Source organism: Nycticebus coucang, chromosome 5 (assembly GCF_027406575.1).
Source record: "Nycticebus coucang isolate mNycCou1 chromosome 5, mNycCou1.pri, whole genome shotgun sequence".
Taxonomy (NCBI): domain Eukaryota; kingdom Metazoa; phylum Chordata; class Mammalia; order Primates; family Lorisidae; genus Nycticebus; species Nycticebus coucang.
The window spans coordinates 137,366,866-137,391,992 of NC_069784.1; the positions used below are offsets into that span (position 1 = coordinate 137,366,866).

General features: G+C 35.8%; 1 protein-coding gene and 1 pseudogene across 5 annotated transcripts in view; one reads left to right on the forward strand and one right to left on the reverse strand.

Moving 5' to 3' along the window:
• Nucleotides 1–25,127, forward strand: part of QKI (QKI, KH domain containing RNA binding) — a 138,727-nt gene that overhangs the window by 92,180 nt on the left and 21,420 nt on the right. For all 5 annotated transcript variants that reach the window (XM_053590345.1, XM_053590346.1, XM_053590348.1 and 2 more), the window contains exon 4: nt 6,836–6,979. In XM_053590345.1, coding sequence (XP_053446320.1) covers nt 6,836–6,979 — 144 coding nt within the window. The remainder of the gene's footprint in view (nt 1–6,835; nt 6,980–25,127) is intronic.
• On the reverse strand, nt 22,507–24,301 carry LOC128585355 (E3 ubiquitin-protein ligase RNF114-like; annotated as a pseudogene).

Sequence of the window (25,127 nt, forward strand, 5' to 3'; positions counted from 1 at the left end):
TTCCATGGGCACTTGGGCTTCTTCCATGACTTGGCAATTATGAATTGGGCTGCAATAAACATTCTGGTACAAATATCTTTTATTATGTGAGTTTTGGTCTTCTGGATATATACCTAAGACATACTTAGAATTTTACTTGAAAATATTTAAAGGTAAAATGGTAAAGTAAAAAGAATTCTAAAGATTCAAGAATTCTGTGTTCTGATACTCTTTTAGGACAATTTGCTTAATTTCAGGGCTCTCATATAGATGCATCTTGTGCAAGAATTAGTTGCTAAGAGTTCAGGCTCTAAAGTTGCTATACAAGACTTTCCTGTCTGCCTGACATGGGCAATCCATGTCTGCCTCAGCCTTTATGTTAACATTTTGGTAAGAATAATAGGCCAAGACCAATATAATTTTATGTAGGAATATTGAATGATTATGTTTATACTGCTTAGCATTGTATTTGGCAAATAGTGAGTGCTTAATAAAAGGCTAGTTACCATTATCATTATTTGCATGTTTAAGTTAATCATTGTCAGCAGCACCTGTGGCTCAGTGAGTAGGGCGTCGGCCCCATATTCTGAGGGTGGCAAGTTCAAACCCAGCCCCGGCCAAGCTGCAACAACAAAAAATAGCCGGGTGTTGTGGTGGGCGCCTGTAGTCCCACCTACTCAGGAGGCTGAGGCAAGAGAATGGCCTAAGCCCAAGAGCTGGAGGTTGTTGTGAGCTGTGATGCCACGGCACTCTACCGAGGGCAACAAAGTAAGACTCTTGTCTCCAAAAAAAAAAAAAAAAGTTAATCATTGTCACCTAAGGCTAAGCGTTATTTGAAATTTATTTCTCATAGGGTAGTTTTCAGGAAGGTAGACCATATTTCTGTATCCCAAAATGTATTTGAATAGAATGAACACGAATCCATAGCAGAAAAAAGCGACTATAATCTACAATAAGTTTGGTTGGTATACTTTACAATATCTAAAAGAGTTGAATGGGATGTTCCCAACACAAAAAAATCATAAATGCTTGAAGTAATGGTTTGATTTGATTAACTCACATTTGTATGCTTGTATTAAAACATCACATGTACCCTGTGAAGGTATACAAATACTATGTACTCACAATAATAAAAAGTTGAAATATTTTTGAAAGATATACACCAGAGTAAAGTACGTATGTATCAATAGTACTTATGTTAGCTCTATGATCAGGTATGAACGGATTATAAAGTTGTTTAATATGCTATTAAACTTTAATTTACAGTATAAATAAAAGCTTCCATTTTCATGAATCCTTTTACTTTACCCTACCTTAAATCAACATCTGAAGACCAGTAATTTAGAGCTTTAAACATGCGTTTATACATAATAGTACTTATATAGATGTTAATTCGTGTAAATGTAATTTGTCTTTGCTATCAGTTTGCTGTTATGTTGAGAGAGAACACTAGTTTACTGTTTTAAGATTTTTGATCCTTCTTATTCCCTGTTCTTTTGATACATTGAAACAAGATAGCATTGAGGTTTTAGTCTAAAACAGTGGTTCTCAGCCTTCCTAATGCCGTGGCCCTGTATTAGAGGTCCTGTGGGTTGTGACCCACAGGTTGAGAACTGCTGCTCTAAAAGAAAATCGCAGTCTTTGGTAGGATACAAAAATCAGACCTGATTATCATTATTGTAGAAATGTGGGAGAATTGACTAGAAGTACGATAATAAGAATAAAAGATAATAAAAATGGTCAAATATGTCTGGCTCCTTAGGAAGTCAGTAAGACATAGGCCCAGAAACCAAGATGCATGAGCAAGGGAGGACATATGAGCATCATGTGAAGAGAGAGACAGTAATCTGTCAGTACAGCAGAGCACTGTGGGAATGTTGCACAGTCTGATACTTGATGCTCTTCAATAATAAAAGTACAGTTATTCAGTAAATATTCGTTTAGGGACAGAGCACGTAAAATCTCAAAAGTATAAAAATCAATGAGGTACATTCTGGTCTTTAGCTGGAAGCAAACTTCTAATAGCTAGAACAAGACAATGCTCAGGTAACTTAAGTTACTGTATTATATAGCAAAAGAGGAATAAAAAAATAAATGTTAAAAAAGAGAAGAGGCGTTCTGGATGTAGGTGATAGATACGTTGTATAAAGTTGTGGATATCAAAATCTATGTTTTGGGACTGGGCCAGTTCATTTACAACATGGATTAAATGTGAGCCTGTTCTGGGAAAGTAAACAAGAATGGTACTTAGTTTGTGTGGATTGAAATGAATGGGTGAATGTGCAGCTACCCAGTCTCTATTAAGGCACAAGTGAGCTGTAACTGCATTTAAGAAGTTTTTAAACTCATTTAGGGTCAGTAATAGCTAGGACACATTGTGGGCAGGGTCGGGGGTGGAAGGGAGGAGGTAATCAGTTCCATTTTGGACATGTTGAGAGGGCTTTAGAGACTGAAGTAACAATGTCAAGTTAGTTGTTTTTGGAAATTGGGTAGTACTGTACTAGAACATAGATATTTGAGGATATGTTTATGAAAAGAAAACAAAACAACCATGTTTTCTATATTGCCAAAGATTCACCTACTATGTGATACTTGAAATAATAATATTGCTTTAGGTGAGGTGATTTAACGGCAGACGTATTGGTATCTCAGGTGTTTACCCATGAAATATTATTTGAAATGTAAATGTGAAAAGAAACTAATGCCCTTCTAGACTGCAGTTTATGGTAGGTAAACCAATTTTGGTTAATGTTCATCTTGTCATCTCCTGTCTGCTTCATTTTAACCTTTTTATTTGTACTGGTTTATTTATTGAAATGAGAATTTGAGGGAGTGGATTCTTAATGTGGCTATTTTGAGCTTAGAAGTAAGCATCCTATCATCATATACATTTCTTTTTACTTAACAAAGAGGACCCTCATGTACACGTTTTATTTCCTTCTTTTATAATATCTATCAATCCCAGAATACCTTTACATGTTTAAGAAAAAGAATGAGATCACAGGGAAAAATTATGTATATTATTAAATAATTACTAGGTTCCAAACACACTGTTGAAGGAATTAACTTTTCTTGAGCTAAAATGGACTATAATAGGATCAATGTGTCTTCTGGGTAGAATTACCTTAAAACTTTTTTTAGCATGAATTTTGATGTGTACACAGATGAAGGATTTTATAAGGCCTAACATGAAAAACAGAGGCCTCTCCTCTCCTCTTCCCAACCCTCCTCAACCCTTCCCTCCTTCTCTGCTTTCTAGATTGTGAATTTTTTTTATTGCTTTCCATTATCTTATATAGGTTTGTACATTTTAAACTCTACACACAATGTTTTAGAAGAATTTTAGGAGTGAGTAAAAAAGTACATGATTACATTAATGTCCCCGTCTTTGAAAGTTTTTGTTGTTTCACCTGTTTCTGAAGCTATAAGCTAAAATGGCTCTTTTGAAGCAAGCGTTAGGATAGGTGTAACATTATTGTATTTTCAACTGTCATTGAAGTTGTTGAATTAAGAGTATGCATTTGCCAGAAATGTTTTACAACTCAGTTATTTATTACTTCAGTAAAGCAAATGGCAAATTACACTCCATCTTTATTATTTCTATCATGGAAAAATCTGGCTTTTTTCTTTACCAAATGTAAAAGTTTCTGTGGCAAGTCATGATTTTAACTTTCCTGAAGTATTATGTATAATGTTTTTCAGTTTCTCCTGTATTATTAACTGTATGCTTATCTGACACACACACACGTTTTTTTTTTTTTCTTTGGCCGGGTCTGGGTTTGAACTCGCCACCTCAGGCATATGGGGCCAGCACCCTATTCCTTTGAGCCACAGGCGCCGTGCACACACACACACACACACACACACACACACACACACACACACACACAGAGCTTTTAAACTCTTTGACCACTGATTATAACATCTGTGTCAGTTCTAGATTGCTTTTGATTATTGATTGGTTTTTTTCATCTCATATGTATTACATTTTCTTGCTACTTTGCATGCCCAGTAATTTCTAATTGGATACCAGAGAGTATGAATTTTACCTTGTTGGATGGATATTTTTATATTCCTGTAAATGTCCTTGAGCTTTGTTCTGGGATACAGTTAAGGTAGTTGGAAAGAATTGATGCTTTTAGGTCGTGCTTTTAAAATGTATTTAGGCTGTACTGAAGCAATGCTCAGATGAGGCTTAATTATTTCCCACTATTGAGCAAGATCCTCTGTGTACTTCACTCATTGTGATCATGAAGCCTTCCCCTGTCTCTTTGTGAAAACCTGGCACTTGGATCTTGAATCCTTGTGGGTGGCACCTTCTCTGGCTTCTGGAATTTCTTCCCAGTCCTATACTCAAGTATTCAGCTGGGCCCTTTACAGTTCTCCAGAGTTCTTTGTGTGCAGTCCTGAACTCTTTTATTATTTGTGAACTGTAACTGCTTTAATTTGCCTGGACTCTCATTAGGGAGTGGATCTGGAGACTCTCAAGCCTGTAAGCTGGGACAGTGGTAGGCTCACCTCGTTTTTTTGCATCATTGTTCTTAGTTATCTGATGTTGGTGATTTAAACTATTGCTTTCATACGCTTTACATGTTCCTTGATTGTTTCAGAAGAGAGAGCTAATCTGATTCTTCTTGGAACTTTTATCTTGGCTGGAAGCAAAACTCCTTGCATATATGGGTTTAGACAAAACAGGTACACTTTTAGGTCCACCACATAATAACCATACCTTTTGTCAGAGAAAATAAAAAATACACATTAAGGTGGGAAAACAATTGTTATTCTTCAACATAAAAATTAAAATCTGGATTTTAAAACTGCTTTTTCTTGCGATGGTGGAGATACTTATATACATTTGATAGCCTTTGCTGTATGGATACTCCCATCAGTCTCCTGATTGATTGACTCCTTAGTTTCTCAGGTTTTCATATTAAACTCTAGGCTAAAAGAAATATCTCAGTTCCATTTATTAGATACTTATTTCTAAAATAGCATTTGATATAAATTTTGATATGTTTATGTCAAATACTAATTGTTTTAGAAATATTAAATAAATTGAAACAAATTTTGTTTGTATTGTGAATAACCACATTATTTATTAAAAAGCATTGTGGTTTTGGGGGGTGTTGTTCAAATCTTAAACCTTGGAATCAGGTTACACATCACCACCTTCTTTTCTTGTATTGCATTGATTTACTTTTTTTGTTTGTTTTATGAAATCATAGCTGTGTACATTAATGGGATCATGGGGCACCATACACTGGTTCTATAGACCATTTGATTTACTTTTTATTGCAGCAACTGATGAACATTTCACTTAGTAAAGACACAGACATCACCAAAAGGAATGTGGTGTGATCTAACACTGAAATGGTCAAATATTTTTATCTAGTAGTTTATGTGTTATTATCTGACAGGTATTATTGCTGTGTTTCCCTTGAAAATTCAGACATGCCCAGTACCACTGTGGGACACTATGCTAACTTTGAGTTTACTCTTTGGAAACATGTAGATAGCCTAACATAAGACTCTGCTTTGTTTCATTTTTTTCATAATCCCCTTATAGCATGTGGATGTGTTTTGATTCTAAAGATAGTAACAAAATATAAAGCAGAAGTATTTGCTTCACTGTTTAAATTTATTTTTATCCCTGTTAGCTAAGTTCAAACTTGTGAGTTTTAATAGAAAGCTGTTTTATTATACCAGCTTTTTTGTTTATTGGAGTCTCACAGTTAGGTAGATGCCTTTAAGATAAAAATCCAACTGCATATACTGTTTCTTGTTTGTCTACCGTACGTTCCTCTGAGCCAGATGCATTTGTATATACATTTATATGTTATTTACTTATAAATCTATATTCTTATTTTAGAATAACTTAAAATTTTAAATTATTTGTACATGTTTATGTATTACCTCTACAACTTAAAACAAGAAGCAGCTCTAACATTAGGAAATTATTATATCAAAGGTGAAGGAGAAGTGTGGCTAACTACTTCTGAACATCCTTGTAGCTTGACAAGGTTTTCTATATGGGGATTTTTTTTTACTAGCTGATGAGAAGACATTGAGAAAATTAAACTCTTAGGTATTCTCTATGAAACCTCAAATTATTTATGATCTGATATAAATAAAGGGTGGCCTAATAGTTTATCTTTTTAAAGTATTGTCAGAAATAGAGTTAAAACTATTCTTACATTGATTTCTTTTTGTGGTTATAATGAAAGGTTTTCATAATTACCACATGAAATACTTAAATAGGACTTTTCCTACACGATGTCTATTTGCAAAATACTTTATCTAATGTTGAATACAACTAGTATTTTTTAAAACAGTTGTAAATGAAGTGGAAAACTCATTGAATTTGATAATGAAACCTTTGTTTCAGCTCCTAAATTGACAGTTTGTCACCTGTGTGACTAGAGAAGTGGCTAGCTTAACTTTGATGAACTTCATTTTACTCTTAGATCAAGTATGGAAATAATAGTGTATTTCTCCACATTTCTTTGGTTATAATTTAAGGATGATACCATGTGTACCCAGGAGCACTCCAAAGGTTTGTGATTGTCATGTTTTACCACTGTATCCCTAGCATCTGGTTCCATGTCTGGTAGTGTGTAACAAGATAGTTGAACTGTCTTTTTTGGTAGTGTGTAACAAGATAGTTGAACTGTCTTTTAACTTAACACAGTCAAGCATTTTTTTCCCCCCTTCATAGCCAGGAAAATAATTCAGAAGGTTTATAATGTCATCATAGCAAAATAATTTAAACATAGCTGAAATGATTGATAACAGGTTAATTTTATGAAAGATAACTCTCTCTTTAAAGAGAAAAATTTATACCTTATAAATTTTTTAGGAGGAGCAAAATAGAGGCAAGCCAAATTGGGAGCATCTAAATGAAGATTTACATGTACTGATCACTGTGGAAGATGCTCAGAACAGAGCAGAAATCAAACTGAAGAGAGCAGTCGAAGAAGTGAAGAAATTATTGGTACCTGCAGTAAGTAATAATTTCTAAAGCTAGATTTGGGCCTCCCCTTTTTCAGTTTTTTAAATTATTTTAATGTTTATGTTAATAAAGAGTCACTGGAAATTTCATTTGATCATAAAATATAAAAATAATTTATAACTTGTTGAATGTAGTGTAATATACAAACACAGACATTGCTCAAATACTTAACTGGGAAAGCTTATTTATTTTTGTGAAGGAGATGTTGTAGGGAGAGGAGCCAGCTGAATTTAATGAGCTACTTTCCAAAAGTAGCATTCAACTTTTGAATCACCATGAGTAGGGTGATAAAAGTTTTTAAAATATTTTTGGAGGAGGAATTTCTCATTGTAAGCAAGTAATGAGTATAAAGTTCATATTTAGAAGTCTTAGGTAAGACATTAAAGTAATTTCAGAGAGTGACATAAGAAATTATTCAGATACCTTTGTATTCTCAGCCTCCCTCCTGTTTTCTTTTTCCTCCTGTCTCCTCCTCTGCCTTGGGTTGCTCCTTCTTGTTATGTGACTCTTTATTAACTTTAGAAATGGTGATTGAATTATTGCCAGACCATTATCTTTTTTAACAAGAAATGAAAAATAAATTGTGGGTTTCCTGAGTCATTTTTTGAAAATGTTTTTTCTTATGTTAGTCATCATATATGGAAATGTAGAGCCTAAGTTGCTGTTAAAAAAACTAGGAATACTGTTAGCATCATGTCCAACGAAAATGTATTGGCATTTACATAAAATGAGTATAGCAGCTGCTGTTTTTTATTTCCCAGATAAGCCTGTTCTTTATTACCATGAAGGTCTATTCTGCAAATAAACCTACAAGTCATTTTCCATTAATTTTACAAAATTACTTCCTTTGAAGAAAAGAATTTTATGTAAATCTGTTGATCTTATAAAGGATATAAATAAGTTAACTATAAACTAAAATCTGTATTTGCACACTATCAAACTACGTAATCTTTCTCATTTTCCTTAATAATTGTGTGATATTTTAAAGCTATAGGGTGTTAGTCACCTAGTCATACTAGGGTGTTAGTCACATTATCAGAAAAAAGTTATTTAACATTAGACTTCCATTGAGAAGTATATCCGAAAAGATTCAGCTCATTCTTCTACTGTAAGCAAATGAGTTCACCTAGTATAGGAAATCATTGTGTAACAATCAAAACTCTTACCAACTAATTAGATTAGTCTGATCATTTTGTAAACTACTTTATTTCTAAAAGGTATTAACCTGGGAAAGAGCATTCAATTAGAAGCTGTGTTAGTAACTACCTATATGTCTCAGAAAGTTCTAAATTCTCTGTTTCTTCATTTACAAAATAAGAGATTTGGAGTAAATCTCTACTGAGGACCTTTTTATTTTAAAGATTTTTTTTTCTTTGCAGTTTTTGGCCGGGGCTGGGTTTGAACCCACCACCTCTGGCATGTGGGGCTGGCACCCCACTCCTTTGAGCCATAGGCGTTGCCCAAGATTGTTGTTTTTTGAATATGAAGGAAAACCTATCTCCTGTGGAAATATTTTTAGAATGTTATTAAACAAATAACAATTTTAAATTGTGCTCCTTGAAATTACTTATCCTGAAGCAATAAAATTTAGAATTACAAATCATAGGATAAAAATATTTTAAGGTACAGGTTTTATATAGTGATTGAACCTTGCAGTAATTTCTTATTCCTAATTGTTTTGTTGAATATTTATTATAGCATAGATGCTATCTATGTCAAGGAATTGGTTCTAATTAAACTGAACATTATTATACGTTTATGATGATGGTGCCAAGATAAACAGAACTTTAAGAAAAATGGAAGCTTTATTGTATTTGAGGTCTCCATCTTTATCCATGTCTCTCTTTGTAACAGTTTTTAGCCTCAAGCAGAAGAAACATAGTATTTGATTTGGACTTTTATGCAAAGTCATATTTACACCAACATGAAAAACATGAGTGCCTGTAGCTCAGTGAGTAGGGCACTGGCCCCATATACCAAGGGTGGCAGGTTCAAACCTGGCCCCAGCCAAACTGCAACAAAAAATAGCTGGATGTTGTGGTGAGCACTGGGCATCTGTAGTCCCAGCTACTCAGGAGGCTGAGGCAAGAAAATTACCTAAGCCCAAGAGCTGGAGGTTGCTGCGATGCCAATGCCATAGCATTCTGGCAAGGGTGACAAAGTGAGACTCTATCTCTAAAAAAAAAAAAATGAGTAAAACACAAATAATCAAAATGCAACGTTTGAGTGCTGTATCATGGACATTTCATGCACCTTATCCAGTGTCGCCTCTTAAGGCTGCTTTTCTGGTACTCAAATTGCCAGTGCCACGAATCCTCTTTATAGTGGTTCTGGGATATCTCTTTTATTCTGGGGGTATCTGTGTTCTTCAGAGTAATCAAACTACTTTTATTTTCAATCAGATACTTTTGCTTTCTCCCTGGTATGATAGTAAGCATTATTCAAATTCTAGATTGTAGGATGATTGCCCACAGAGAGAGAGAGAAAGGCTTACTCTTGGTACCCACTGGCCATTTTTCTTATTTTGATTAAATGTTAGTTCATTACACATTGTGTCTCACTGCTTTACTTTTTTTTTTGAGACAGAGTCTCACTATGTCGCCCTCAGTAGAGTGCTATGCTGTCACAGCTCACAGCAACCTCAAACTCTTGGGCTTAAGTGATTCTCTTGCCTCAGCCCCCTAGTAGCTGGGACTGCAGGCACCCACCACAATGCCCAGCTATTTTTTGATTGCAGGTGTCATTGTTGGTTAGCTGGCCTGGGCTGGATTCAAACCCGCCAGCCTTGGTGTATATGGCCGGCACTATAACCACTGTGCTACGGGCACCAAGCCTGCTTTACTTCATGTTGAAAAACATTGATATGTAGTTGGTGGTAATTTATATTTATCACCAATATAGATCATATTACAAACTTAGTTCAGATATTTTCATTTTCTAATCCATTAGGCTAACCGCTGCCTAATTTCTACTTGAAAACAAAACCTAACAGATGTATTATTGTCCTTTTTATAACTTTCAGCTAATTAAATACTTTTTGGAGAAAACAAAACCACAGAGAAGTTTTAAGGAAAATTACTTTTATTAACCAGTCCTAATTACCAGTGTTAATATTACTAGCTTATTTTTTTAAGAAACTAGAATAATCTTTTTTTAGTGAATATACTGTTAACATCTTTCCATGTTGTTAAATAGTAATTAACAGTTACATATGATTTTAACTGGTTGCATATCTGTAATCCATAATGGTATGGATGTGCTGTTATCAACCATTGGTTTTTGGACATTTAAGATATTTTTTACTTGTTAATAGTGTTGCAGATAATATATCTTTGTAAGGAAATGTTGTGATGCCCTTTTGAGTATTTTAAGATAAATTTTTATTTAGAACTAAAATTACCAGAATTAAAATGTGAACATTTTTAAAGCATGGATTACTACTTGGATTAACATCATATAAATAATTCTCATTTTTAGTTCACTTATGTCTAGGTGTTGTAATTTGAAAATGCCATTATCTATTTTGATAAATTATAAATTGATATCTAATTGCTAAATTGGGTACTTGCAGGAAACACGAGGGCTTCAGGGTCTTCTTTGTGAATAACTCCTATTTTTATTGTCTCTGAATTATCTTTTTGTCTTTCTCATATCCTTTGTTCAGTTTTCTATTTGAATTTTCTTATTAGGCTTTTGTATTAGCTGTCTGTGCTAAGATATGTATGCCTAATATTTTCTAAGTTGATTCACTTTTTAATTTTTCTATTTTTAATCATGTAGACATTTTAAACTTTTAGTTGATACTATGGAACTTTTCCTTTGTGTGTTTTTTTTTCCATTTCATTTATGTCTTTTCCTTCTTAAAACAAGTAGATTTTTTTTCCCCTTATGTTTTCTTCTAGATTTTTACTGTTTTATTTGGTGCTTTGATTCATCTGAAGTTGGCATCATGCTCCCCTTATAAATTCTTTTGTGTTTATGAAACCATGCTTTCCCTATGCTATGTAACCCACATTTCCCCCCCCACTCCCCTTAAAGTTTGGGCAACTTAAACTTTCCTATCTCCTTCCTTTCCTAACTGGGTTGTGGATGGTGGTTTGAATTGTGAGCTCTTTTTATTTTTAGGAACAAAAGCTCCATTGCCCAGCTTTTTTTGTCAGTTTCTTTTCCTAAAATCTAAGATTAATGATTGATTAAAAGGATGTGCAGTCAGCTTTTCTGCATTTTTGGGATTCAATCAACTGCAAGTCAAAAATATTCTGAAAGAAGCCAGTAAGAAATAATATAAATTAAAAAAAACAATGTAGTATAACAACTATTTATAAAGAATTTGCGTTGAATTAAGTATTGTAAGTAATCTAGTGATTATTTAAAGTATATGAGAGAGGGGGGCCAGTGGTGCAATGAATATAGTTTATGGAGGATTACATACATTATGTGCAAATACTATGTCATTTTCTATAGGGGACTTGACCATCCATGGATTTTGGTATCCACAGAGGGTTGTGGAGCGAGTCCCCCACAGCTACCAAGGAATGATTGTATGTACTTTGAGCATTTATGTAAAATAGACAGTTTTAAGCGCTTACAAAAGAGCACTTGTACTATTGGCACGGCGGACTTTTTGCTTCCTGAGCTATCTAAAAAGGTGGGAGGAAATGAACTAGATTTCAAAACATGGGGGAAAAGTACAGTATTGTTCAACGATAGAGTAAGTATGTTTAAAGAACCACAATTAATTTTAGCTTTTTGGATTATAAGAAATATAAAGAGTTATAATGGGATAAATATCGAAAAAGATTTATATACTTTGGAAATTTACAACTATGAGCAGATGGGGGCCTCACACAGCAAATTAGCCATGCCAAACCATTTCAGGGCATAGAAACCCTTTCTCATTGAGATTTCAAGGCATAGTTTTACACTGTTAGTATTCACTGCCTAGGACAATGTCTGGGATATAATAGGTTTTCCACAAATACTTATTAAATAAATAAAAAGATTGGTGTCAAAGTTAAGAATTTAGGTTATTTTAGTACAGTAAGTAATGATTGATTACAGTTGTTTGAAATTGCATTATGAAAAGGAATATTTACACAATTACTATAGAAAATAAAGGCTGGCTTTTGATGTAGATTAAAAATAATTTTGTTTACTGAAGGGTTTTCTATAAAAGAAGGAAAGGAAAAACTATGGTGAATAAACTTGTTAATTCTGTTAATATTATCTTCCTATTATACATTGGCAAATTAGGTTGAATGTATTGTGACTACTAATTCAAAACATTGGCTTTTCTGAATCATGAGGCCTTCCTAGACTCAGATAATTAAACCATTTTCACCTGTTTTCTTAAATAATGTTAATTGTATTGAAATAAAACCTGAACTGGAAAATTCAAGCTTCAAGTTAAGTGTTGATAGGTTTAATGAATTAATATTATTGATAGTGATAGGTTATATAAATCAGTTCTGAACTTAGAATTGTCCTATATTATGGTGATCCAGTTTAGAGATGAGTTGAAAACCATCATTTAAATTGATACTAAATATGATGACTGCCCAGTTCCACGAAATGATTGGTTATACCTAAAACAATATAAGGCATCCAAAAATCTGATACCTGATTTTGTAGTAATTTTTTTGAACTTTTCTCTCCTGTAGTTCTAAGCCATAAAGTCATAATGGTTATTTTTAAATTTTAAGCCTTTTCTTTTTCTTTTTTACTTCCCTGGTGTGGATTTGTGTGTGTAGTCAAAATATCTAATTTTGTGAGGCAAGTTATAGGATATGAATTATCTTAATTTGATTTAAGTATTTTTTTTTTTTTTTTTTTTGTTGGAAACAAAGTCTCACTTTGTGACCCTCAGTAGAGTGCTGTGGCATCATGGTTCACAGCAACCTCAAACTTTTGGCCTCAAGTCATCCTCTTGCCTCAGCCTCCCAAACATCTGGGCCTATGGGCACCTGCCACGATGCCAGCTATTTTTTAGAGACAGGGTCTTGCTCTTGCTCGGGCTGGTCTTGAACTCCTGAGGCAGTCTTCCTGTCTCAGCCTCCTAGAGTGCTGGGATTACAGGCATGAGCCACCGTACCCAGCCTTAGCAGTTAGTTTAGAATGTTTTACTAGTTTAGAATGTTTTACTGGTCCTGAACTGAGAATTGCAGAAAAGAACTATTGCTCTAAGTCAATGGGATTTCACTGAGGGGAATCAGAATTCTAACAGGATAGAAGCATATTTTTTAGTAGTGTTTATTTTTTGTCTAGCCTTAGATTGTCATTCCAGGGAGCTGCCAACAGGATCCTTCAAGGTTTCCCTCTTCCTCTCTTCTTCCCCCTCCAGAGGCAAAGTCTTGCTGTGTTGCTTGTGCTGGCCTCAAACTCCTAGGCTTAAGCTATCACCAGGACTGTAAGCATGTTCCACCACACTCATGTATTGCATGAAAACATTTTTAAACTTTTTTGTGGTTTTCATGTCTCAGAATTTACTTTGAGAATAGCAACGCTCATAATTTTGTTTGTCATCAGTTTCAGCATGTCGGTTTCTAACCTTGTCGGTTAACAAATCATAGGTCTTTGGGGTTTGGAATTGTGAGTTATACCTTTCCTGTCTCCAGTATTCTATTATGTAATTTAGAGTTTCTTACTGTTACTACGGTTCAGAAAAATCACAAGTCAGTCAAATTATTTCTTACTTTTCTCAGGTTTGCTCACCTTTCTGCCCTACCATTTCCTTTGCATTCATTTATTTATTTATTTGAGTTATAGTCTCACTTTGTTGCCCCTGATAAGTGCTGTGATGTCATAGCTCACAGCAACCTTAAATTCTTGGGCTCGAGTGACCCTTTTGCCTCAACACCCAGCTAATTTGGCTATTTTTAGAGCCAGGGTCTCACTCTTGCTCAGGCTGGTTTTAAACTCCTGAGCTCAGGCAGTCTATCTGCCTTGGCTTCCCTAAGTGCTAGAATTTTCAGACGTGAGCCATCACACCCAGCCCCTTTGCCCTAATTTAAATGACAGTTAACTCAAAACTTCACAACTAATGTTCCTGTTTAGGGACCCCTTAAACTTAACTTTACGTGTAAAACTTGGGAGTTGTCATTTACTAAAACTTTTTTTTTTTTTTTTTTTTTTGTTGGGGATTCATTGAGGGTACAATAAGCCAGGTTACACTGATTGCAATTGTTAGGTAAAGTCCCTCTTGCAATCATGTCTTGCCCCCATAAAGTGTGACACACACCAAGGCCCCACCCCCCTCCCTCCGTCCCTCTTTCTGCTTCCCCCCCCCATAACCTTAATTGTCATTAATTGTCCTCATATCAAAATTGAGTACACAGGATTCATGCTTCTCCATTCTTGTGATGCTTTACTAAGAATAATGTCTTCCACTTCCATCCAGGTTAATACGAAGAATGTAAAGTCTCCATCTTTTTTAATGGCTGAATAGCATTCCATGGTATACATATACCACAGCTTGTTAATCCATTCCTGGGTTGGTGGGCATTTAGGCTGTTTCCACATTTTGGCGATTGTAAATTGAGCTGCAGTAAACAGTCTAGTACAAGTGTCCTTATGATAAAAGGATTTTTTTCCTTCTGGGTAGATGCCCAGTAATGGGATTGCAGGATCGAATGGGAGGTCTAGCTTGAGTGCTTTGCGGTTTCTCCATACTTCCTTCCAGAAAGGTTGTACTAGTTTGCAGTCCCACCAGCAGTGTAAAAGTGTTCCCTTCTCTCCACATCCACGCCAGCATCTGCAGTTTTGAGATTTTGTGATGTGGGCCATTCTCACTGGGGTTAGATGATGTCTCAGGGTTGTTTTGATTTGCATTTCTCTAATATATAGAGATGATGAACATTTTTTCATGTGTTTGTTAGCCATTCGTCTGTCGTCTTTAGAGAAACTTCTATTCATGTCTCTTGCCCATTGATATAAGGGATTGTTGGCTTTTTTCCTGTGGATTAATTTGAGTTCTCTATAGATCCTAGTTATCAAGCTTTTGTCTGATTGAATATGCAAAAACTTTTAAGCCATGTAGTAAAGTCCAAGGACTGAGCTTGGGGTATCTCACCAGAATGTAATCAGGAAGAAGAGGAGGATCTGTAATAGAGGGGATGGTCTGAAAAAGGGTAAAAATGTTTTCTGTTTTCTCTGAAGACTCCTTCACTCTTCTTGGAAATTAAAATCTGTATCCCTTCTTGACACTAGTGGTTGGGAGAAGTAAAATAGTGTCCTTTGTTCTTTGCATCCAAGGAGATTGCTCAGGGGAATTGTCTTTCTTCTTGTCTGGGTGGAGGACATAAGATTTTCTTAGCTGGAGATGGGATTAGTTAGATGTCACAAAAAACGGGATTAATCAAACGTCCTGAGATTATCTTGGCCAAAGATGGGATTAATTATAACTATCCCCTATAAAAGGGGATTTCTGTATTTCTGCTCAGAACCAGAGGAGAGTCTGTCAAACTTACCTTGCTGGCAAAGTAATAAACTTCTCTTTCCTTCTCAAACCAATTATTCTCATTCTTCTGTTACGACCTTGGAGACCAGTGCCAAGTTTTTGGTAACAGATTCATGAAGGAAGATCAAGAAGGAGGAGCTTCTGGGGGTAAAGGAAAACTGAGAGCAAGTCCTGAAGTCAAATTTACAAATTTTCAAAGAGGAGTGAATGGTCAGATGTGTTGCTGAAGAAGATTGTTCATTTTAGATGATGAGGAATGGAAATCAAGCATCCTTTTTTTTTTTTTTTTCTTTTTTTTTTTTGCAGTTTTTGACCTGCCACCTCTGGCATATGAGACCCGCACCCTACTCCTTTGAGCCACAGGCACCGTCCCTTTTTTTTTTTTTTTTAATGGTGAGGTTAAAAGCCTGATTTGGGCCAGGCATGGTCATTCCTATAATCCCAGCACCTCTGAGAGGCTGAGATGAGAGATTGCTTGAGGCCAGGACATCCAAGGGTAGCCCAAGCAACAGCAATATTCTGTCCTTAGAAAAAACAAAAAGTAGCTTGGCATAGTGGTGCATGCCTATAGTCCCAAGCTAGGAGGGAGGCTGATGCAAGAGGATTACTTGAGCTCTGGAGTTGAAGGCTGCAATGAGCTATGATGATACTACTGCATTCTAGCCTAGGAGTAAGACCTTATCTCCAAAAAAAAAGGAGGTGGGATTTTTTTTCCCCCCTCGTAAATTTTATTTATATAAATGATCTTTCCAGTTCCTTGGCCTCTTAGTTCTTTTATATTGGTTTACCTTCAGTGATCTTATCCTCCACTCAACATTATTTACCCCTGCCCATGTGGCTCCTTACATCTTTTTATTACCAATAAATGTACCTCCCTAAATAGCAGAGTGTCCAGCAGTGAACACTTCCCTTCTATTCAGTAAAGAGTTGCTATGTAAATTTGGCAAGCAGAAAGTGCATTTAAAATTTTAATACTCCATCCTTTCTTCCAGAAAATTTGCACCAATTTACACTCCTGTAAATTGTATGGAAATACGATGGTTTCAAACTCTGGATATTAACAAACCTTTTTGATCTTTGCATTTCCAGTAGGTTTTTTTTTTTTTTTTAAGAAAAGACTAATAACTAATAACTCTTGGTTCTTACAACTATTTGTTCTTTTAGGTCATTTTCTGTAATAAAGGAGTTTTGTGATGTTATAGATACGCATTTGACTCACTGTTTAGCTTGTATAAATTATAACATGAAACATTTTTAAAAATTAAGTGAGATAATAAGAGCCATAATGAATAGAAAGATAGTTTTATTTTGAAGTCTGTTTTTAAATGAATTGTTACTAAATCGATGGTACTGCATGTAGTTCTTGGCCAAATATCAATAATTGAAAGCCTTTTCATTTTATTGAGAGAGAAGATGAGGTATTAAAAGACATCTAGCATAATGCATTTATTTACTCCTTGATAGAGCTGTAATGTGAAAGAGCATTTCTCTCATGTAAAGAAGGTGTTGCTACTGATTTCTGCCACGCACAGCCATTTTAATCTGAATGGGAAATCTGTCTAGGGACCCAGAGTACAGTAATTAGCAGTCTCTTCCTAGTGTCAGAGCAGAATTACCATTGTAATGGTTTAGCTGCAGGATAAAAGGATTGAATTTGGTTCTGCCTGTCTGCCAAACTAAATGAGTTGTCCTGGGAATTTTCAAATGTGAAAGGCATTTACTTAAAGCAATTTGGTGGCTTTGAATAAACTTCATAAAATACGGGTTTGAAAGAAGCCAGTCCTTGCTTTCTCCCATATAGATAGGACTGTATAGAAGGTTGGTAGCCTCTTAAATCCTTGATAAGAAATGAGCTGGTCCATGCTCGCATGTAGGTGATCAGTTTATTAAGGCTTATTTTTTCCACTAAACATAGTGTAATATACACATTTGAGGAAAGAGATTTTGTTCCAGATCTCTGAAGGTTACAAAGTAACAACTCTAGACATAAGTTTCACTTCCTAAAATGCTGATTTTAGGATTTTTTCGGTGATTAGAAATACTAATTTGGGTGATTTTTTTCGTTTTTAGAAGTACTAATCTGACTCTAACTTTACTCAGTGACTGTAATAAATACATATTTTTATCTTGGTCATCTTTGTCTAAGTAAAATGAACCATTTAAATAATTTTTTTTTTTTTCTTGGAAAACAAGCTATTCAGGCTCATGAACAAGTGTTCAGGTCACATTAAATATACCCCTTTGTATCCATGGATCATGCATCCCATGGTTTTAGCTGCCAGAGTTGAAAATAATTCAGGGGAAAAAACAAACGCGAAGCTCTGAAAACCAAAAGTTGAATTTGCCACGATCAAATGCTGTGTTGAGTCTACATAAATGGAGTAATGTATAGGTATTAAGTATTACAAGTAGTCTAGAGATGATTTAAGGTATATGAGAGGATGTATGGGTAAGTTATATGCAAATACTACTACATTTTATAACAGGGACTGGAGCATTGGTGGATTTTGGTGTCTGAGGGAGATACCCTGGAACCAGTCTCCAATCCCCCATGGATTCTGAGGGAAGACTGTACTTTCAGAGGGAGTTTTAGCTTCCTTCCATCTCTTTATTTAAAGAATTGGATTTTGGTATAAGGACCTTTTAGTAAGAAAACACTCCTTTAAATTTTGAAGGTGGTGAACATATATTTGTATAAGCTTGCTTATTCTCATGTTAGTAATGACAGTTCTTGCATTTGTAGTTTATGCCTGCTCTTCAGAAAAACATTCAAAGTGAAATTTATATGTTAATCTTTTCTGCTTAATGTGTAATTATACTTCTGTGTAATCTGATTAAAATCCTGTAGTCCTGAAATTGTTGTTCAGCCATTTAATAAAACTTAATGACAGACACAATCTAAAATCTCATGTAAGTGTACAATACAGAGATCTTCACAGAATTCCTCAACAGACCACCTATCTCTAATTTATGCAGAGCTCCTTGGAATCAAACTGACATAATGCTTAATGTGCTGTGTATAAAGTCCTCTAATGGGTGTGTACTGCTTTAGGAAACATGATGGGGCGCATGTGGAGTAATTGAAATATGCTTATGAAGAGAGACAATTCTAAAAAATTAGTTCAGTTCTATATCAATATCATTATCTTTATGTCCCATCTCTGTGTTTTAGCTGGTTGTCTGTTCTGCATTAGTACAATAGGAGCATTGTTCTGAGTAGGATTTTCACAGATAATCAGAAGTACTGTTTTCTTTGCATACTAGTCTGTTTAGCTAGATTAAGAAGTGTGACATGGTGTAGGTTTTAAGACTTCTATTAATATCATACCATAATTGTATATATAGCACCAGGCAGGTATATAATCTCTGTTTATTCTTGTCCAGCAGTGACTCAGGCTTCTTAAAATACAGTAGAGGGACTTTTCCCCAAACTTGGAGATTTAGTTTGATGTAGCTCCTTGGTGATAATAAAACATATCTCATCTCTGGTATTACGAACAAGCTTCCACAAATAGAGGCTCTGTATAAATACCATCCTCCTTTTGATTCTTACAAGAATTCATTGAAGAGTAGCTTCTCCCAAAACAAGGTTTTGTTCAAGTTCACAAAATAGTTTAGACAGCTTATAGTTCTAAATTTGAGGTATGGTAAATATAAATTGAAGGATCTTGGGCATAGAATAATAAATCAGTGTATGTTTATTCCCTAGGAAATATGTTTTTGCTATTTATAAAGGAAGTCCTTTTGTTTTAAAAGGACTATCATAAATATCTATCATAAATATCCCTCTGAATTTGCAAGTTGGATTTATCATATAACATTTTATAATTGCTTGTACCTATTAATTCTTAAGTATTAATGTTTACATCCATAATTAACTAATATTAAAGGGGATAATGCATTTTAGTTTCTTAACATTTCCCTATTAAGTATATGACATGCCACCCAGAAACTCTCAGTAATTTAAATACATACTAATTTTTAATTAAATATTTTAAATGTATTTAATAAAAGAAAAATAGGTGAGAAATTTCTCAGTATCCTTTCTTTAGTTCAGGTATTTTCATACATCCCTTTAATTTGTTTGCCTGCCCTTCTGATGGTTGGTAAGTAGCATCATGTTCCTTTATATTGGCAAAGCATGTGAAATCCATTTTCTTCATATTCATGTGCATTGAAATTGAATGATAATAATCATGGTGACATTTTAATAGTATATTAAGTGATTCAGATAAGCACTTTAAGATTGTTTTAGATAAGCTTATTTAGTAGTTCATTATAACTTGATTCTCTTCTGTATTTTTGATAACTGAATTTTAAAATGTAATTTCAAAAGTGAGATTTTCTCACTTACCAGAATCATTAACTCTGAAACCATATTGCTGAGTTATATAAGTAGATGTGTTTTTTTATTCTCTTAGCCTTTAATGCCTGTGTAGAAAAAAACCTTTATAAGTCAAATATAAAAATATGTATTGAATTATTTTTAATTATGTCTTTAAACTGACATGGGATCAGCTTATTTGTGGTAACTCTCTGAGCAAGGTAGCAAATTCATGATTTAGCTTACTTTGTGATACTCATTTATTTTATGAGCTCTTCTGTAAAGAATGATATGTTCCTTTTAAATATAATAAAATACTTCGATTACTGAATGCAGCATTTGTAGAATTATATTAGGGAAGTGAAAGAAAGGAACGATTAAATGACTGACAAAAGCAATTAACTTCACAAACTTCTACTGAGAAACTGCCTCCCAGTGGTACATGACTGTGTCTTTTCCGTTGTCACAGTTGGACTAGGTCTGGCTTTTTAATATATAGAAATACCGCCACATTCCTTCCTTTTGGTTCTTAGTGGCTTTCTGTCACCACATGGTAAGAATGCATGGCATTCCTAGCCCGTCTTTATCTAACGTGTCGCTACCTTTCCAGCTTTGTTTTGGGTCATTTCTCCCAAATTTGTACCCACTGATTTTTAAGTAACTTGCAGGTCTCAGAACACCCTGTGTTTACTTAATACATTATAACTATCTCCCTGGAACTACTTCTGTGATTTTATTTATTCCTACTAATATTACAGTAGTATGCATTATTTATTACAATTGAATTTGTGTGTTTATTTATTCCCTTTCTCCTGACGGGTGGGCATTTCAGCTTAGTGTCTTTCCCTCGTTGGCTTACAAATACATAATAAGTGATCAGTAAATATTGGTTGAATTAATGAATATTATTTAACAAAGCACCTGCTACTTTTTGTGATAACGAGGGAACTTAAAACCACATTAATGTAAAGTCTTGGATAAGTTCAGTGTTTTTCATCACTTCATTAGGTTGTTCTGGTGTAGGTTAATGTATATAAAGAACTTAATGTGTGGTGAGTGTCCTACATATGTACATAAGACCGTTGAATTATGCATTTTAAACATTGTAATATGTAAATTATGTCAATAAAACTATTTTTAAAAAGGTGGTAAAAGACCATGATCAATGTAAGGAACTGAAAGAAGATCTGTGTGGCTGAAGTACAGAGAATGAAAGAAAGATTGGGGTGAGGCACCCAGTGGGTAGACGCAACAGGATGTGTTTAGGGTGGTGCTCTTCTCTGAAGGGCACCTGCCACTACTGAAGAGTTGTAAGAAGACATAATCTGATTCATATTTTCATTTTGTCAAGATCACTCCTACTATAGGGTGAAGAAGATCCAAAAAGGCCAGAGTGGACATGTGGAAGGGGACTCATTACACAGCTATTTCAGTCTTTTGGCAGCTTCAACCCAGAGAATGGGAGTGGAGTTAGAAAGAACTGTGTAGAAAAGGTAGCTGTTCAGGAATTAAAACAGAGCTTAGGAGTCACAAGGGAGGGAGTAACGTTAGATGTAAAGAGTTGATTGACAGTATCAGATGCCTCTGAGGTCAAGAAAAACAAAGATTTTGTCACCAGTTTGATTAGTTAGTGTTACAAAGGTTGCTAATAACCTTGAGAGGTGCTGTGGTGGAGTTGTGAAGGCTGGGAAAAAACCCAGTCTGGAGTATACTGAGGAAGTGAATGTGTGGAGAATAGTATGGTTGTAGAGGTGAGGAGAAAGGCAAGCAGCAGCCTCACAAGGCTATGGGGTCTGGAGTGAATTTTTAAAAGGATTTTGAAGTATAATGCACAGGGTGTATGTAGTTTATGAGAAGTTATAATTGCTCATGAGAATTCTTGAGAAGGTGTAGAGAGAAACCCCTTCTCACTAAAAATGGGTGTGCAAGAGAAGGCAGCCTAGGAGAATGTAGAAGATTTAACCAGAGGAGTGTGTGAGGAGGGGCTAGAAAACTTGAGGGCCCATTTGAGGTTGACGGTGGAGTGGATGTGGAGAAAGTGGATAGGAAAAGGCCCAGGAAACATGAAGAGGAAAAAGTTCTTTTAGCACATTGGTGCCTTGATTAACTTAAGACTTAAGTAAAAGACCAGCAAATAGAACACTTGATTTCTTTTTTTTTTTTTTTTTTGATAAATTACTAAATCTATTTATATTTTACCTTTTGAAAGCCATAACATAACAAAGTTCACTTTCTGGAAAGTCATCTTATTAGGAATACGTGAAGTGCACTTAACATGAGGAAATAAAGTTTCTTGGTACCACCAGTGAGATGGACATATGCTCTCATCAGTTCTCTCAAATGAGGGTTTTGTCAAATTTCCGGCCTAACCTCTGCTGAAATGATTTCATTCCAGGGAGGTTCGAGTAAACTTTTTGCAGAAATTTCAGTGAAGAAGCTGACCTTTAACATTTGGGTCCTCCCAAGTACACATTAGAAAAAAAAAAAACTATTTTGCCTCAATGGGCCCCATCTTCACTGGTGACTAAGCATTGGCAGCTTTTTACCAGCAGGCAGGGAGAGACCACTGTCCCCTGAAATTCAGCCACTGACCAGAAAAAATGTCCATATTTAGATTAGATGTGTGACATGAAAGAACAAACCTAAATCCGTATGCTTTTTGGTCAATCAGAGGTTCTATTTCAACAGATTAGGCTGATAGCTCTTAGCCTTATATTTATAAATATTTGTAAAATACGTTGAACTTCTAGCTTCTGAAGGTGTTAACTGAAGTTTCTAGTAGACAGCTTTTGCTAATAACTGCTCGTCATGACATGTGCCTTATGAAGTGTGTCTCGGAAGAGACAACAGAGTGTGACACTGGGTTTCCTACAGCTGTGCTCTGCGTTCAGAAAGCAGATTTCCAAATATGGATTCACATGTTAAAACCAGTGTCATAAGGAAACCATCTGCGATACAAAAACAATGGTCAGTTTAAGTTACCAAGAAGAAGATAAAAGAATTAGTATCTGCTTGGAGCCTTCTCTTCCTTCTTAGTCATTTGAGGACTCCTTTTCGTGCGTCAGGCACAAGAATGCAGGTATGCTCCCAGAGAGGCAAACATGCCCCAGTCATTTGAAAATACCTCATGAGTTTGAAAATTAAGACCAAAAAGCTTATGGCCTCCCACCTCTCTTAGCTGACCCTCGTCCCCACTTATAGATTAAAGAAATTTCAATCTTCCTGACCTGGAAACACTTGACTAAAAACACATGTTTATACCTTATCCTAAAAAGGCACCATGCAGGCATTTAAGACCGAACCAGTTTAATTCTAAGGATGTGCAGGAGTAGTAGGAAAATATCACTAATCAAAACTTCCAGCATCAGATCATGCTGAACTCAGAACGCTCACCCTGAGGACTTAAGAAACGCAACCCCAGCTTGCAGCAGCTGTCACCAGAGCCCACACACCTCGGGGCAAGGAAAGGAGAAGCTGGTTTCGTTGTGCTCTTCATGACCCACAAAAGGTCTGGGCTGGTGCAGAGGATCTGAGAGTTGAACACTGGATGGGAAGAATGAGTGTAAAACAAGAACAGGGAGGTGAAGAAGCTGGATTCTCTTCCAGAAGAAGAGCCAGACAGAAGCTCCAAGAAGCAACTAAGAACCAATCGACTAGACCACGTGACAAAGGTTAACAGCAGGTTAGACAGCTTTAGCAAGAGCCCAAAGGAAAGGAGGGCTCTGATCTGGGGACCCTGTCAGAACTGTGTCCCAAGGCCACAGATCATTTCCAGGTCTGTTGTACAGTTAAGGTGTAGGAGTCAATAGTTTCAAGTTTTAACACGTAATGGAAGCTCTGGAACATGAGACGGATGGCACAGACTACGCTCACTGGTCAATGATGGAACCCTGTGACGCCCGGTTCATCATGCCCTCTTCATCAACATCATAATCCATAAACGTGTTGTTAAAAAAAAAAAACTGTTGCTGGCCCTGGATGTTCTCTATGAACTTGGCACTGTGGTAGTTGGGGTCTCACCAGGGCATCAAGGCATATACCAGACAAACCAGATTTGGTATCCTTGCTGTGGGATACTTTGCAATGTTCCACAAGTCCTGCCTGGTCAAAATTCTCAGGACAGTAAGGACAAGGAAAGGTATAACGATTTGGGACATTCCTTGGCTGGCTGAAGGGACATATCCTCAGTGGTGGCCTTCACACTTTCCATGATGTAATTCTGGTATTTAGAATAGGTAGCCACATGGGCCTGGATATTGGATAAAAAGAAATTCTTAGAAGCCTTTGCTCTCTATCTGCTGCTGGAGCCCCACGGCTCAGATGCCAGGTGCCAGAGCACTGCAACAGACCCCACATACGGGTTTTTTTGGCTTTAGACAATCCTGCAGGCATGCAAAGCAAAAGACGTGTCCACAGGGCACCTGCACAGGCTTTTGGCACACCTCTGGGCACGTGAAGTGGCCTATGGGGTGGGCCTCCATGCCGGCCCGGCCCGCTACGCATTGCCCTCAAGCTCCTGCTATTGCGCCACCATCTTGCTGTCCAGAAAACTTAATTTCTTAAAACCACTCTACAGTATTTTTAAATTATCTGTAGCTTTTAAACAGGCATGTGATAATACGCAGTAGTAAGTATTTTATTATCCTGAACATCTTTAAGGAAAGTTACATTTGTTTTTAATCTATCACATTACCGTTTAAACAGGCATTTTAAGCATCTGCTTGTGTTCATTGAGCAAATATTTATTAGTGTTATATATACTTAGAACTTAATGGTATACTTTTGAAAGTTAAACTGTGTAATTTGTTCTGCAATAAATAAAGAGGTACACTTCTAATACAATGTAGTCTAAACCATAGACATCTTTTCATGGGAAATTAGGAGAGTTTCAAACTCACAGTATCTTAACATATTCTGTTACTTATAACTGAATATCTGGAAATAGGAATTTCTTACAGAGGCTGGGAAGTCCAGCCCCAGGGTCAAAGGGCTGTATCTCATGAAAGCCTTTTTGCTGGTGGAGACTCTGCAATAGCAAGGGGATTAAACATACGGCTTATGTTTGCTCAAGTTTCTCTTCCTTTTGTAAAGCCACCAGTTCCCTTCCCATGATAACCCATTAATCCATGAGTGGATTGATCCTTTCATGAGGACAGAGCCCTGGTGATCCATTCACTCTTTACAGGGCCACACCTCTCAGTACGGCCATATTGGGGATTAAGTTTCAATAGGAGTTTGAAGGGGACACTCAAACCATAGCACACAGTAATAAAGTTATCTTTTCCTGTAGGAATTCCAGTAATCAAAGATTTCTAGAAAAACTATATTTCTAATACTATAAAGCCAAGTTTGTAACAGGG